General features: G+C 56.8%; 1 protein-coding gene across 19 annotated transcripts in view; it reads right to left on the reverse strand.

The window, feature by feature from the left end:
* Positions 1-17,130, reverse strand: part of PLEC (plectin) — a 335,144-nt gene that overhangs the window by 198,852 nt on the left and 119,162 nt on the right. For 4 of the 19 annotated variants that reach the window (XM_075352758.1, XM_075352750.1, XM_075352753.1 and 1 more), the window contains exon 1: positions 1,302-1,446. The exons of the other annotated variants lie outside the window; for them this stretch is intronic. In XM_075352758.1, the coding sequence (XP_075208873.1) occupies positions 1,302-1,416 (115 nt within the window). In that variant the 5' untranslated portion in view covers positions 1,417-1,446. Of the gene's footprint in view, positions 1-1,301; positions 1,447-17,130 lie in introns of those variants that run through there. 19 annotated transcript variants of the gene reach the window in all.

A 17,130-nucleotide genomic window follows, 5' to 3' on the forward strand; every position in this document is an offset into this window, starting at 1 on the left:
CGTCACCGCTCCTGTATATATAATGCTGTGTGACGTCACCGCTCCTGTATATATAATACTGTGTGACGTCACCGCTCCTGTATATATAATGCTGTGTGACGTCACCGCTCCTGTATATATAATACTGTGTGACGTCACCGCTCCTGTATATATAATGCTGTGTGACGTCACCGCTCCTGTATATATAATGCAGTGTGACGTCACCGCTCCTGTATATATAATGCTGTGTGACGTCACCGCTCCTGTATATATAATACTGTGTGACGTCACCGCTCCTGTATATATAATGCTGTGTGACGTCACCGCTCCTGTATATATAATGCCTGTGTGACGTCACCGCTCCTGTATATATAATGCTGTGTGACGTCACCGCTCCTGTATATATAATGCCTGTGTGACGTCACCGCTCCTGTATATATAATGCTGTGTGACGTCACCGCTCCTGTATATATAATGCCTGTGTGACGTCACCGCTCCTGTATATATAATGCTGTGTGACGTCACCGCTCCTGTATATATAATGCTGTGTGACGTCACCGCTCCTGTATATATAATGCTGTGTGACGTCACCGCTCCTGTATATATAATGCTGTGTGACGTCACCGCTCCTGTATATATAATGCTGTGTGACGTCACCGCTCCTGTATATATAATGCAGTGTGACGTCACCGCTCCTGTATATATAATGCTGTGTGACGTCACCGCTCCTGTATATATAATACTGTGTGACGTCACCGCTCCTGTATATATAATGCCTGTGTGACGTCACCGCTCCTGTATATATAATGCTGTGTGACGTCACCGCTCCTGTATATATAATGCCTGTGTGACGTCATTGCAGCCACTGATACAGGATGTGATGGCTGGCTGCTGTTCTCTATGATACAATATTACAATACAATGCTACGTGAGTGACTCCGCCACAGCTGCAGATCCGGTGCAATGTTACAGGTGCAGCTCCGGCATTATACAATGTGACTCCTGACTTTAGCGGCTCATATGACACAATGAATGACACAGCCGGCAGTGAAGGGGTTACTGCGGCTGCACATGCTTCTGTTTAGGTTTGCCAGGCCCCGCCCCCTGTCCGTGTAACCCCTTGCTGTCCGCATTCCTCTTGTACCCCGCATTTCTGCACCGGTCTCCCAGACACCAGCGGCATCAGACGGGAGCAGCCGCCGCCTCCACCGCCGCCGCAGATCAACCGGCATCAATCAGTGCAGGCGGCTCCGCCATCTGTCCCGCTCCGGCAGTGAGGAGGTTAACCGTGCCTCCACCCACAGACACACCTCTATCCTTACCGTCAGGGTCCCGCAGCGCCCGCCGCCGCCTCCGCCAGTGCCAGACCACCAGCATGGTGACGACGTGCCCGACCACCACCAGCGAGGGGAACAGGCCGGGGCTGCTCGGCTGCATGGCCGGTGCCGGTGACTGCGGCTCTGTCACTGCGAACAGCTGTGCGGCCCCTCCTGCCCAGCGCAGCCCGCCCCCGGCCTGCCTACAGCACAGAGCCTGCCCCCAGCGCAGAGCCTGCCCCCGGCCTGCCTACAGCACAGAGCCTGCCCCCAGCGCAGAGCCTGCCCCCGGCCTGCCTACAGCACAGAGCCTGCCCGAGAGCCTGCCCGAGAGCCTGCCCCCAGCCTGCCCTAGAGCCTGCCCCCAGCACAGAGCCTGCCCCCAGCACAGAGCCTGCCCCCGGCCTGCCTACAGCACAGAACCTGCCCGAGAGCCTGCCCCCAGCGCAGAGCCTGCCCCCGGCCTGCCTACAGCACAGAGCCTGCCCGAGAGCCTGCCCCCAGCACAGAACCTGCCCGAGAGCCTGCCCCCAGCCTGCCCGAGAGCCTGCCCCCAGCACAGAGCCTGCCCGAGAGCCTGCCCCCAGCACAGAGCCTGCCCGAGAGCCTGCCCCCGGCCTGCCTACAGCACAGAGCCTGCCCCCAGCGCAGAGCCTGCCCCCGGCCTGCCTACAGCACAGAGCCTGCCCGAGAGCCTGCCCGAGAGCCTGCCCCCAGCCTGCCCTAGAGCCTGCCCCCAGCACAGAGCCTGCCCCCGGCCTGCCTACAGCACAGAACCTGCCCGAGAGCCTGCCCCCAGCGCAGAGCCTGCCCCCGGCCTGCCTACAGCACAGAGCCTGCCCGAGAGCCTGCCCCCAGCACAGAACCTGCCCGAGAGCCTGCCCCCAGCCTGCCCGAGAGCCTGCCCCCAGCACAGAGCCTGCCCGAGAGCCTGCCCCCAGCACAGAGCCTGCCCGAGAGCCTGCCCCCGGCCTGCCTACAGCACAGAGCCTGCCCGAGAGCCTGCCCCCAGCACAGAACCTGCCCGAGAGCCTGCCCCCAGCCTGCCCGAGAGCCTGCCCCCGCCTGCCCTAGAGCCTGCCCCCAGCACAGAGCCTGCCCCCAGCACAGAACCTGCCCGAGAGCCTGCCCCCAGCACAGAACCTGCCCGAGAGCCTGCCCCCAGCACAGAACCTGCCCGAGAGCCTGCCCCCAGCGCAGAGCCTGCCCGAGAGCCTGCCCCCAGCACAGAGCCTGCCCGAGAGCCTGCCCCCAGCACAGAGCCTGCCCGAGAGCCTGCCCCCAGCACAGAGCCTGCCCGAGAGCCTGCCCCCAGCACAGAGCCTGCCCTAGAGCATTCCCACAGCACACAGCCTGCCCTAGAGCATGCCCACAGCACAGAGCCTGCCCACAGCCTGCCGCCTGCCCCCAGCACAGAGCCTGCCCCCAGCGCATAGCCTGCCCGAGAGCCTGCCAACAGCGCATAGCCTACCCCGAGCGGAGAGCCTGCCAACAGCGCAGAGCCTGCCCCAGAGCCTGCCCACAGCGCAGAGCCTAACCCCAGCACAGAGCCTGCCCACAGCCTGCCCGAGAGCCTGCCCACAGCGCAGAGCCTGCCCACAGCACAGAGCCTGCCCACAGCACAGAGCCTGCCCACAGCCTGCCCCCAGCGCAGAGCCTGCCCGAGAGCCTGCCCCCAGCGCAGAACCTGCCCCAGAGCCTGCCAACAGTGCAGAGCCTGCCAGAGAGCCTGCCCACAGCCTTCCCACAGCTCAGAGCCTGCCCACAGCGCAGAGCCTGCCCACAGCGCAGAGCCTGCCCGAGAGCCTGCCCCAGAGCCTCCCCACAGCGCAGAGCCTACCCCCAGCACAGAGCCTGCCCACAGCCTGCCCGAGAGCCTGCCTACAGCACAGAGCCTGCCCACAGCCTGCCCTAGAGCATGCCCACAGCACAGAGCCTGCCCACAGCCTGCCCTAGAGCCTGCCCCCCCCCCCCACAGCCTGCCCGAGAGCCTGGCCCACAGCCTGCTCGAGAGCCTGCCTACAGCACAGAGCCTGCCCACAGCCTGCCCCCGAGCCTGCCCACAGCACAGAGCCTGCCCACAGCCTGCCCCCAGCACAGCCTGCCCGAGAGCCCGGCCCCCGGCCTGCCTGAAAGCCTGCCCCCCCCACAGCCTGCCCGAGAGCCCGGCCCACAACCTGCCCCCAGCACAGAGCCTGCCCGAGAGCCTGCCCCCAGCGCATAGCCTGCCCGAGAGCCTGCCCCGAGCGGAGAGCCTGCCAACAGTGCAGAGCCTGCCCGAGAGCCTGCCCCAGAGCCTGCCCACAGCGCAGAGCCTACCCCCAGCACAGAGCCTGCCCACAGCCTGCCCGAGAGCCTGCCCACAGCACAGAGCCTGCCCCCAGCGCAGAGCCTGCCCCAGAGCCTGCCAACAGTGCAGAGCCTGCCAGAGAGCCTGCCCACAGCCTTCCCACAGCACAGAGCCTGCCCACAGCGCAGAGCCTGCCCACAGCGCATAGCCTGCCCCAGCGCATAGCCTGCCCGAGAGCCTGCCCCCAGCGCATAGCCTGCCCCCAGCGCATAGCCTGCCCCCAGCGCAGAGCCTGCCCGAGAGCCTGCCCCCAGCGCAGAGCCTGCCAACAGCGCAGAGCCTGCCCCAGAGCCTGCCCACAGCGCAGAGCCTACCCCAGCACAGAGCCTGCCCGAGAGCCTGCCCACAGCGCAGAGCCTGCCCCAGAGCCTGCCCCCAGCGCAGAGCCTGCCAGAGAGCCTGCCCCCAGCACAGAGCCTGCCCCAAAGCCAGCCAACAGCACAGAGCCTGCCCACAGCGCAGAGCCTGCCCCCAGCGCAGAGCCTGCCCGAGAGCCCTGCCCACAGCGCAGAGCCTGCCCGAGAGCCTTCCCCCAGCGCAGAGCCTGCCCCAGAGCCTGCCTCCAGCGCAGAGCCTGCCAGAGAGCCTGCCTCCAGCGCAGAGCCTGCCAGAGAGCGTGCCCCCAGCGCAGAGCCTGCCCGAGAGCCTGCCCCCAGCGCAGAGCCTGCCCGAGAGCCTGCCCCCAGCGCAGAGCCTGCCCGAGAGCCTGCCCCCAGCGCAGAGCCTGCCCGAGAGCCTGCCCACGGCGCAGAGCCTGCCCGAGAGCCTGCCCACGGCGCAGAGCCTGCCCGAGAGTCTGCCCCCGGCGCAGAGCCTGCCCGAGAGTCTGCCCATGGAGCCTGCCCGAGAGTCTGCCCACAATGCAGAGCCTGCCAGAGAGCCTGCCCATGGCGCAGAGCCTGCCTGAGAGCCGTCCCCTGGCGCAGAGCTTGCCCGAAATCCTATCCCCGGCCCAGAGCCTGCCAGAGAGCCTGCCCATGGTGCAGAGCCTGCCCAAAATGCAGAGCCTGCCTGAGAGCCTGCCCCCGGCCTGGCCAAGAGCCTGCCCACAGCGCAGAGCCTGCCCCCGTTGCAGAGCCTGCCCGAGAGCCTGCCCACAATGCAGAGCCTGCCCACAGCGCAGAGCCTTCCCCCGGCGCAGAGTCTGCCCCCAGCGCAGAGCCTGCCCGAGAGTCTGCCCACGGAGCCTGCCCACAATGCAGAGCCTGCCATAGAGCTTGCCCATGGCGCAGAGCCTGCCCGAGAGCCTGCCCACAATGCAGAGCCTGCCTGAGAGCCTGCTCCCGGCCTAGTTGAGAGCCTGCCCCCGGCGCAGAGCCTACCAGAGACCCTGCCCACGGTGCAGAGCCTGCCCACAATGTAGAGCCTGCCTGAAAGCCTGCCCCCGGCCTGCCTGAGAGCCTGCCCACAGCGCAGAGCCTGCCCACAATGCAGAGCCTGCCCTCGGCGCAGAGCCTGCCCACAGCGCAGGTGATACCAAAGAGCCTGCCTAGAGTGCAGAGCCTGCCCACAGCGCAGGGCCTGACTGAGAGCCTACCCCAAGCGCAGGGACTGCCCGAGAACCTGCCCACAGCACAGGGGCTGCCCCTGGCTCCTTGTCTGATCGAGAGCCTGCCCACAGCGCAGAGCCTACCCACAGCACAGCGCAGGGGCTACTCGCGAGCCTGCCCACAGCGCAGGGGCTACTCGCGAGCCTGCCCACAGCGCAGGGGCTACTCGCGAACCTGCCCACAGCGCAGGGGCTACTCGCGAGCCTGCCCACAGCGCAGGGGCTACTCGCGAACCTGCCCACAGCGCAGGGGCTACTCGCGAACCTGCCCACAGCGCAGGGGCTACTCGCGAACCTGCCCACAGCGCAGGGGCTACTCGCGAACCTGCCCACAGCGCAGGGGCTACTCGCGAACCTGCCCACAGCGCAGGGGCTACTCGCGAACCTGCCCACAGCGCAGGGGCTACTCGCGAACCTGCCCACAGCGCAGGGGCTACTCGCGAACCTGCCCACAGCGCAGGGGCTACACGCGAACCTGCCCACAGCGCAGGGGCTACACGCGAACCTGCCCACAGCGCAGGGGCTACACGCGAACCTGCCCACAGCGCAGGGGCTACTCGCGAACCTGCCCACAGCGCAGGGGCTACTCGCGAACCTGCCCACAGCGCAGGGGCTACTCGCAAACCTGCCCACAGCGCAGGGGCTACTCGCGAACCTGCCCACAGCGCAGGGGCTACTCGCGAACCTGCCCACAGCGCAGGGGCTACTCGCGAACCTGCCCACAGCGCAGGGGCTACTCGCGAACCTGCCCACAGCGCAGGGGCTACTCGCGAACCTGCCCACAGCGCAGGGGCTACTCGCGAACCTGCCCACAGCGCAGGGGCTACTCGCGAACCTGCCCACAGCGCAGGGGCTACTCGCGAACCTGCCCACAGCGCAGGGGCTACTCGCGAACCTGCCCACAGCGCAGGGGCTACTCGCGAACCTGCCCACAGCGCAGGGGCTACTCGCGAACCTGCCCACAGCGCAGGGGCTACTCGCGAACCTGCCCACAGCGCAGGGGCTACACGCGAACCTGCCCACAGCGCAGGGGCTACACGCGAACCTGCCCACAGCGCAGGGGCTACTCGCGAACCTGCCCACAGCGCAGGGGCTACTCGCGAACCTGCCCACAGCGCAGGGGCTACTCGCGAACCTGCCCACAGCGCAGGGGTTACTCGCGAGCCTGCCCACAGCGCAGGGGTTACTCCCGAGCCTGCCCATAGTGCAGAGCCTGCCCCCGACCCCCTGCCTGCCCACAGCTCAGAGCCTGCCACCGACAGAGTCTGTGCGAGAGCCTGCCCGAGAGCCTTCCCCAAGCACAGTGCTCCATCTACTGCCTGCTGATGAAAGCCCCACAGAGCCTGCCCACAACGCTTTATCTACTGCCTGTACTGCCCCGTTGGCCGCTCTGCCCCACACACGTCCTCAGTGCTCACAGGTCTGCCTCACACCCCTTTTGGTCTACCCTGTACAGCTGCCCTGACTCTGCCTTGCCGTGAGTTCACTTTCTCTCCTCTCTGATCCTCTTTTATATTCTTTAGGACTCTAGACTCCTCGATAAATAAATGATCTTTCCATTTTTTTTTTTTTATAAGTTCTTACAAACATGATGACGTCCTGGAGCCTGGGCCTAACACACCAGCAGACAGGGGCTGAATACCGCAATCAGAGGGCAAACAACCCCCCCATTCAATACAGCAGCTGGAGAGTTAACATGTTGTTCTTGCACAGTCATGGGATGCACCATGTTTAAATTGACATTTGATGTCCCAGAGACAAGGTTACACCTGTTCCTCCTCATTCCATCACTAAAGTATCCGCCAACTGTACACGACGCACCGAGGAACACTACTACTGCCAGACACCACCATACACCGAGGAACAGTACTACTGCCTGACACCTAAGATGGCTGTATACGGGACACCGAGGAACCTTTAACAACCAGCTCAGTACAGCTGTTATAACCCACTCATGTTCTATATATTATTCTATATGTACAGCTGTTATAACCCACTCATGTTCTATATATTATTCTTTATGTACAGCTGTTATAACCTGCTCCTGTTCTGTATATCATTCTATAGCTGTTATAACCTGCTCATGTTCTGTATATCATTCTATATGTACAGCTGTTATAACCTGCTCATGTTCTGTATATCATTCTATATGTACAGCTGTTATAACCTGCTCATATTCTGTATATCATTCTATATGTACAGCTGTTATAACCTGCTCATGTTCTGTATATCATTCTATATGTACAGCTGTTATAACCTGCTCATATTCTGTATATCATTCTATATGTATAGCTGTTATAACCTGCTTGTGTTCTACATATTATTCTATATGTACAACTGTTATAGCCTGCTCATGTTCTGTATATCATTCTATATGTACAGCTGTTATAACCTGCTTATGTTCTGTACATTATTCTATATGTACAGCTGTTATAGCCTGCTCATGTTCTGTATATCATTCTATATGTACAGCTGTTATAGAATAATGTACAGAACACGAGCAGGCTATAACAGCTGTACATATAGAATGATATACAGAACACGAGCAGGCTATAACAGCTGTACATATAGAATGATATACAGAACATGAGCAGGCTATAACAGCTGTACATATAGAATGATATACAGTGCATGAGCAGGTTATAACAGCTGTACATATAGAATGATATACAGAACATGAGCAGGCTATAACAGCTGTACATATAGAATAATGTACAGAACACGAGCAGGCTATATGTACAGCTGTTATAACCTGCTCATGTTCTGTACATTATTCTATATGTAGAGCTGTTATAGCCCGCTTGTATTCTGTACATTATTCTATATGTAGAGCTGTTATAACCCGCTCATGTTCTGTATATTATTCTATATGTACAGCTGTTATAACCCGCTCATGCACTGTATATTATTCTGTATGTACAGCTGTTACAACCCGCTCATGTTCTGTATATTATTCTATATGTACAGCTGTTTTAACCCGCTCATGTTCTGTATATTATTCTATATGTACAATTGTTATAACCTGCTAATGTTCTATATATTATTCTATATGTATAGCTGTTATAGAACAATATACAAAACACAAGCAGGTTATAACAGCTATACATATAGAATGATATATAGAACATGAGCGAGTTATAACAGCTGTACATATAGTATGATATATAGAACATGAGCGGGTTATAACAGCTGTACATATAGAATGATATATAGAACATGAGCGGGTTATAACAGCTGTACATATAGTATGATATATAGAACATGAGCGGGTTATAACAGCTGTACATATAGAATGATATAAGCTAATTATAACATTATAATTAGCATATATCATTCTAGGTGTACAGCTGTTATACCCTGCTCATGCACTGTATATCATTCTATATGTATAGCTGTTATAACCCGCTCATGTTCTGTATATCATTCTATGTGTACAGCTGTTATAACCTGCTCATGCACTGTATATCATTCTATATGTACAGCTGTTATAACCTGCTCATGCACTGTATATCATTCTATATGTACAGCTATTATAACCTGCTCATGCACTGTATATCATTCTATATGTACAGCTGTTATAACCCGCTCATGTTCTGTATATCATTCTATATGTACAGCTGTTATAACCCGCTCATGTTCTGTATATCATTCTATATGTACAGCTGTTATAACCCGCTCATGTTCTGTATATCATTCTATATGTACAGCTGTTATAACCTGCTCGTGCTCTGTACATCATTCTATATGTACAGCTGTTATAACCTGCTCGTGCTCTGTACATCATTCTATATGTACAGCTGTTATAACCTGCTCGTGCTCTGTACATCATTCTATATGTGTGGTTGCGGCAGGTGTAGACACTTGTGGTTTTGTGTCAGTGTAGATATGTACAGGATATAAAGTTTTGGTATTCGGGGAGGGGGGGCGGCGGCGTATGAGTCACTCGTCAGAGGAGCCGCACACAACAGTCACTTCCTGAGAAATGATTTCTCCTATTAGTGTCACCTGCAGATCTGAGCACAGATTTAATATTACACTCCGGTTAACCCTTGCTCTGACAGTCTAAATGCTTCAAAGAGTGGTTATATTAATAGGTGAGGATATATGGACATGTACCCAGAGCCCATCATGCCAGAATTAACCTGGAATGCCCCACTATGTGACGTGCTCCTATATATAGCCCTCATGATGGACCATGCCCCTATATACAGGCCCCGTGATGGGCCGTGTCCCTATATACAGCCTATATGAAGGGCTGTGCCCCTATATACAGCCCCCGTGATGGGCCGTGCCCCAATATACAGCCCCAGTGATGGGCTGTGCCCCAATATACAGCCCCCGTGATGGGCTGTGCCCCTATATACAGCCCCCGTGATGGGCCGTGCCCCAATATACAGCCCCAGTGATGGGCTGTGCCCCAATATACAGCCCCCGTGATGGGCTGTGCCCCTATATACAGCCTGTGTGATGGGCCGTACCCCTATATAAAACTCCCGTGATGTGTCGTGCCACTATATTCAACCTCTGATTGGCGGTGCACCTATATGCAGCCCCAGTGATAGGCCATGCCCCTATATACCGTCTGTGAGGCGCTGTGCCCCTATATACCAGCCTGTGTTATGTGGTACTGCTATATAAAGCCCCCATGATGCGCCGTGCCCCTATATACCAGCCTGAGTTATGTGGTACTGCTATATAAAGGCCCCGTGATGTGCTGTGCCCCTATATACCAGCCTGTGTTATGTGGTACTGCTATATAAAGGCCCCGTGATGTGCTGTGCCCCTATACACCAGCCTGTGTTATGTGGTACTGCTATATAAAGCCCCTATACACCAGCCTGTGTTACATAGCACACATAAGTAGTTGAGCGTGGTGTATGGAAGGACAGAGGCGAGTGTGAGGTGCGGCGGTGGATGGCGGCACAGGGCTGCTCAGAGGCGAGTGTGAGGTGCGGCGGTGGATGGCGGCACAGGGCTGCTCAGAGGCGAGTGTGTGAGGTGCGGCGGTGGATGGCGGCACAGGGCTGCTCAGAGGCGAGTGTGTGAGGTGCGGCGGTGGATGGCGGCACAGGGCTGCTCAGAGGCGAGTGTGTGAGGTGCGGCGGTGGATGGCGGCACAGGGCTGCTCAGAGGCGAGTGTGTGAGGTGCGGCGGTGGATGGCGGCACAGGGCTGCTCAGAGGCGAGTGTGAGGTGCGGCGGTGGATGGCGGCACAGGGCTGCTCAGAGGCGAGTGTGTGAGGTGCGGCGGTGGATGGCGGCACAGGGCTGCTCAGAGGCGAGTGTGTGAGGTGCGGCAGTGGATGGCGGCACAGGGCTGCTCAGAGGCGAGTGTGTGAGGTGCGGCGGTGGATGGCGGCACAGGGCTGCTCAGAGGCGAGTGTGAGGTGCGGCGGTGGATGGCGGCACAGGGCTTCTCAGAGGCGAGTGTGTGAGGTGCGGCGGTGGATGGCGGCACAGGGCTGCTCAGAGGCGAGTGTGTGAGGTGCGGCGGTGGATGGCGGCACAGGGCTGCTCAGAGGCGAGTGTGTGAGGTGCGGCGGTGGATGGCGGCACAGGGCTGCTCAGAGGCGAGTGTGTGAGGTGCGGCGGTGGATGGCGGCACAGGGCTGCTCAGAGGCGAGTGTGTGAGGTGCGGCGGTGGATGGCGGCACAGGGCTGCTCAGAGGCGAGTGTGAGGTGCGGCGGTGGATGGCGGCACAGGGCTGCTCAGAGGCGAGTGTGAGGTGCGGCGGTGGATGGCGGCACAGGGCTGCTCAGAGGCGAGTGTGAGGTGCGGCGGTGGATGGCGGCACAGGGCTGCTCAGAGGCGAGTGTGAGGTGCGGCGGTGGATGGCGGCACAGGGCTGCTCAGAGGCGAGTGTGAGGTGCGGCGGTGGATGGCGGCACAGGGCTGCTCAGAGGCGAGTGTGAGCTGCGGCGGTGGATGGCGGCACAGGGCTGCTCAGAGGCGAGTGTGAGGTGCGGCGGTGGATGGCGGCACAGGGCTGCTCAGAGGCGAGTGTGAGCTGCGGCGGTGGATGGCGGCACAGGGCTGCTCAGAGGCGAGTGTGAGCTGCGGCGGTGGATGGCGGCACAGGGCTGCTCAGAGGCGAGTGTGAGCTGCGGCGGTGGATGGCGGCACAGGGCTGCTCAGAGGCGGCTCTGGACTCCGTATATAAATGTACAAAAAATAACAAGGAAAAGCTCCCCCTGACGGAGCCTGAGTGAGTCCTTTTTGTGCCTTCCTTCAGATCCAAGCAGGATACGACAGCCGCACAAAACCATCCATTGTAGAAAGAAACCCGCTGGGAATCCGTGGTTGCAATAAAAAACACTTTTATTTTCTTTTCTTAAAAGATTATTCATCACACAATATCGACCTCATAGGTGGTTACATGTGAAAACAACGCGTTTCGGCAGCGATGCCTTCTTCTGGTCTAATATGGTTATTGCCGGTGTGATGAATAATATTTTAAAGAAAAGAAACTAAAAAAGTTAATTTTTATTTCAAACACGGATTCCCAGCGGATTTTTTCTACAATGGATATATATAAATGTGACGCCAATTTGCGATTGGTTAGGCCACGGTCTTAGTGTCAGTCATGTCTTCCGGTACCCTGCTGCACACACTGCCGCACACACACCCGCACACACACACACACTGCCACACACACACAGCCGCACACACACACACACAGCCGCACACACACACACACAGCCGCACACACACACACACAGCCGCACACACACACACAGCCGCACACACACAGCCACACGCGCGCGCACACACACACACTGCCACACGCACACACACACACAGCCACGCACACACACACACAGCCGCACACACACACACACAGCCGCACACACACACACAGCCGCACACACACAGCCACACACACACACACAGCCACACACACAGCCGCACACACACAGCCACACGCGCACACACACACACACACTGCCACACGCACACACACACACATCCGCGCACACACACACATCCGCACACACACACACATCCGCACACACACACCGCCGCACGCGCACACATCGCCGCACACACACACAGCCGCACACCGCGCCACACACAGCGCCACACACACACACACCGCGCCACACACACAGCCAAACACACACACCGCCACATACACACACACACACACACACACACACACACACAGCCGCGCACACGCGCATACACACACACACACACACACACCCACCCACCCGCACTCGTCCTGCTGTAGCTCTGTGATACAGAAGGATATAGGCAGAACGCTGCACAGACTGAGGTCTGGGATTGAGCCTCGTCCGTGCGTTGTCTCTCTATAGTCTCCACGATAACAGCAGTAACCTGCCCCCCCCTGTGCGGTGCCCTGTGTGCAGCCGATGTCTCACCCTCTCACCCCCCCACCCCAGATATACCCCACTCCCCTCCTCATTACAGGACTCCCCCTTTCTCACCTTTCCACCCTCTCAGTTTCCTGCAATAAATGCCTGGAAATTCCCGTTCATCGATAAGGGCAGAGAGAAATCAATCCGCCAGGATACGCTCCTGGAACACGGATTATAGGGATTCATATCCCCCCGGCACAGCTGTGGGTACATGGGTGCCAGGGCGCAGGGAGCATCACTGGATCACCCACACCCCGAAACCAGGCAAACCAAGAACATGACGTCACTGCAAGGCACCACAATCAGCAGAGGGTCCCAGGACTTCTCATGTGCTGCACTAGTTCTCTGGAATACTCTGCCCCCGACCGGACAGTTAATTCCCAGCATCCACAATTATAAGAGAGGACGAAAAGCATTTCTTCACACCGGCTGATCTTCTCCCCTCAGTAATCCAACGATCACCGGTTCTCTCGCCCTAATATCCTCAGACTCTGATCCCTTCCATCATCTATTCCCAAAACTTGCATGCACTCAGGAGCACTCTGTACCTGTACATGTAAGTCATAACGTACAGATACTAGCCGATGACAGGGTCATACATGTATACAGGCCGGCACAGCCGCCCCTCCGCCCCGGCACAGTCGTCCCTCAGCCCCCGGCACAGCCGCCCCTCCGCCCCGGCACAGTCGTCCCTCAGCCCCCGGCACAGCCGCGCCTCCGCCCCCGGCACAGCCGCCCCGGCACAGTCACCCCTCCGCCCCCGACACAGCCGCCCCTCCGCCCCCGACACAGCCGCCCCTCCGCCCCCGGCACAGCCGCCCCTCCGCCCCCGGCACAGCCGCCTCGCTCTAATGCAATGTGATTGAGGAGATGATGATTTACAATAGATTGATCACTTGCAGATCACATACGTGAAGGCCATTAATAAATGTAGATCCGCCCCATCAGCAGAGGAGCAGCACAGCCCGATGGTTGCAGACATACACAATGAGTAACAGAAGAGAATCCGTGGCACAAGTCCACGCACCATCTCTTTATGTCCAGGTCCTAATCGTCACCTCCGTCTCTTTCCACACAAAATAATGTGTGAGAAGTGGAGCTGAGCGAGCAGCTAAGGCTAAGTTCACACTTCCGTTGTTTTGCATCAGTCACATGCGTCGTTTGACGCATGTGACTGATGCGCTGTACAACGGATGACAACGGATGACAAAGAACAGAATTCTTTGTCGGATTCCGTTGTGTGCGGGGGGCGGAGTTCAGGGGGCGGAGTTCGGGAAGGGTGGAGCCGAGCGGGGCCATGGCATAGAGTACGTCAGTGCCGCGGGGACTGCAGGACAGGTGAGTGCGAGTGAGAGTGAGTGTGTGTGTGTGTGTGTGTGTGTGTGTGTGTGTGTGTGTGTGTGTGTGTGTGTGTGTGTGTGTGTGTGTGTGTGTGTGTGTGTGTGTGTGTGTGTGTGTGTATACATGCAGTGTGCGGGGGGCGGAGCGCGAGGGGGCGGAGCGCGAGGGGGCGGAGTTCGGGGTGGGTGGACGTCAGTGCCGCGGGGACTGCAGGACAAGTAAGTGTGTGTGTGTGTGTGTGTGTGTGTGTGTGTGTGTGTGTGTGTGTGTGTGTGTGTGTACATGCGGAGTGCAGGAGGGGGCGGAGCCGAGCGGTGAAGTGTCGGGCTCCGTGCACAGCCAGGGTAAATATTGGGTAAAAGCAAAGCACTTTTTGCTTGGTTACCCGATATTTATCTTGGTTAACAGCATACACCGCTTAGCGTGGGCTCCCTGCACCCGTAACCAGTGTAAATACCGGGTAACTAACCAAAGCGCGTTGCTTAGTAACCCGATGTTTATCCTGGTTACCTGTGCGGGGAGCCAGAGAGCGCATGCGCAGCGAAATCCAACAGATTCCACTGCACAAAAAACGTTACATGCTGCGTTGCTCCCGCCCGGCGGTCAGTCAAAAAACGACTGACTGCGACGCAGCGGATGCAACGCAGCATCATCAGTCACAATCTGTCGCCGATAGAAGTCTATGGGGAAAAACTGGAATCCTGCAAAATATTTTGCAGGATACCGTAATTCCTCAAGGCTACGGATTGTGACTGATGCAAAACAACCGAAGTGTGAACTTAGCCTATCTATTCATGACGAGGGCTGGTGTAATGCTCGCATATTCATTCTGATTAGCGTGTACAATGCAAGTCAATGGGGAAAACTCGCAAAGTACTACAAGACGCACTTTTTTTCCTTTAAATTTTGGAGGAAAGTGGGGGGTGTTTTATAGGTGGTGGAGGAATTAATGAGCCTAAGGCTGCTCACCTGTTCGGGTTGTGCAAGCGCAAACACACACACACGCACGACAGAACATACACAATTACACTACAGATCACATCCATACACTCACCACATCCAGCGATATCACTTGCTTTTCGGCGGCGTAAGGGCCTGCGACGCTGTGCACTGCGTTGAGCTTCCAGGATTTGTCCTGTATCACATGGCCGGAAGCACATGGTATCACAGGATGTTGCGAGTGTGTGCCCACCATTCTACCGGTATGTGCGATTTCATGACTGTGTGTGACTGTATGCGATCGGATGTGTGTGTGTTCTGATGTATGATGTATATGTGTCGTCCAGATGCAGGAGAGGCGTGCAGCACAGAGACCACAGGGAGGAATGATGTGGAATCTGAGTGTGAGTGTGTGTGTGTATACTGTGTGTATATGTATGTGTATATGAGTCTGTATTCTGATGTATATGTGCTGGCCACACTCAGGGGAGGCGTGCAGCACACCTCTATGGAGCGCACGCCAGAGATCACAGGGAGATCTGGGAGCCACACACACACCAGGGGCTGGTAAGTATGACAAGCCTGGGAAGGGGGTGGGGGGTGTCTGCTTTTTGCCTCAAATTTTTTTTTCTCCTATTTTACGCTTCCAAAACCTGGGTGCGTCTTATGGTCCGGTGTGTCTTTCCGAAAAATACAGTATTTGCTCCTCTCATGAATAGTGCTGCACTGGGGTTACTGGATACTTTGCGAGTTTCCCCCATTGCCTTGCATTGTACACGCTGTTCGGAATGAATACGCGAGTATTACACAGCCCTCGTCATGAATAGTGCTCGCTCAGCTGCAGTGAGAAGTAATGGAGGAATCATCAGGTAACATTGGAGGAGACTGACTGAGCCGTTCATGGATCCTCCGGGACGTGCGGAGTCTGATGGATCCAGGGGTCTCTGGATACTTCTCCTGCCCGGTCCCTCCGGCCTCACCCATCCCTCCCGTGTGTCGGTGATGGCCGGGGGCATCGCACCAGGACTCCTCTCCCCACGTCTTCACTACCACCTGTCAGAAAATGGCGTTTAGTTTTTCCGACATTAATCATGTGACTGTCCATGTGCCCCGATGTCTGGCACCTCACAAGTTCCCACTAGTGCAGATCCCACCGGTGACGGCCATAGAAAGGATCACAAAACAGCAGGAACCACAAGATCCGAACCTCAGGACGCCCGAGCAAGCGCCTAATGGGAGGGAACAAAGACTAAGGCCAAATAATCATCCACAGCCCCCGACCCTAAACATCATCATCAGGAAGGAAAACACAAACGTGAGGGTCAAAAAAGCCCAAACGACTAAACTACACAGGACGGGAAAATCTGCCCCCTCATCTATAGACTACACAGGACGGGAAAATCTGCCCCATCATCTATAGACTACACAGGACGGGAAAATCTGCCCCATCATCTATAGACTACACAAGACGGGAAAATCTGCCCCATCATCTATAGACTACACAGGACGGGAAAATCTGCCCCATCATCTATAGACTACACAGGACGGGAAAATCTGCCCCATCATCTATAGACTACACAGGACGGGAAAATCTGCCCCATCATCTATAGACTACACAGGACTGGTAAATCTGCCCCATCATCTATAGACTACACAGGACGGGTAAATCTGCCCCCTCATCTATAGACTACACAGGACGGGAAAATCTGCCCCATCATCTATAGACTACACAGGACGGGAAAATCTGCCCCATCATCTATAGACTACACAGGACGGGAAAATCTGCCCCATCATCTATAGACTACACAGGACGGGAAAATCTGCCCCATCATCTATAGACTACACAGGACTGGTAAATCTGCCCCATCATCTATAGACTACACAGGACGGGTAAATCTGCCCCCTCATCTATAGACTACACAGGACGGGAAAATCTGCCCCATCATCTATAGACTACACAGGACGGGAAAATCTGCCCCATCATCTATAGACTACACAGGACGGGTAAATCTGCCCCCTCATCTATAGACTACACAGGACGGGTAAATCTGCCCCATCATCTATAGACTACACAGGACGGGAAAATCTGCCCCATCATCTATAGACTACACAGGACTGGTAAATCTGCCCCATCATCTATAGACTACACAGGACGGGTAAATCTGCCCCCTCATCTATAGACTACACAGGACGGGTAAATCTGCCCCATCATCTATAGAATACACAGGACGGGAAAATCTGCCCCTTCATCTATAGAATACACAGGACGGGAAAATC

The sequence above is a fragment of the Anomaloglossus baeobatrachus genome, chromosome 6, assembly GCF_048569485.1.
Source record: "Anomaloglossus baeobatrachus isolate aAnoBae1 chromosome 6, aAnoBae1.hap1, whole genome shotgun sequence".
Taxonomy (NCBI): Eukaryota; Metazoa; Chordata; class Amphibia; order Anura; family Aromobatidae; genus Anomaloglossus; species Anomaloglossus baeobatrachus.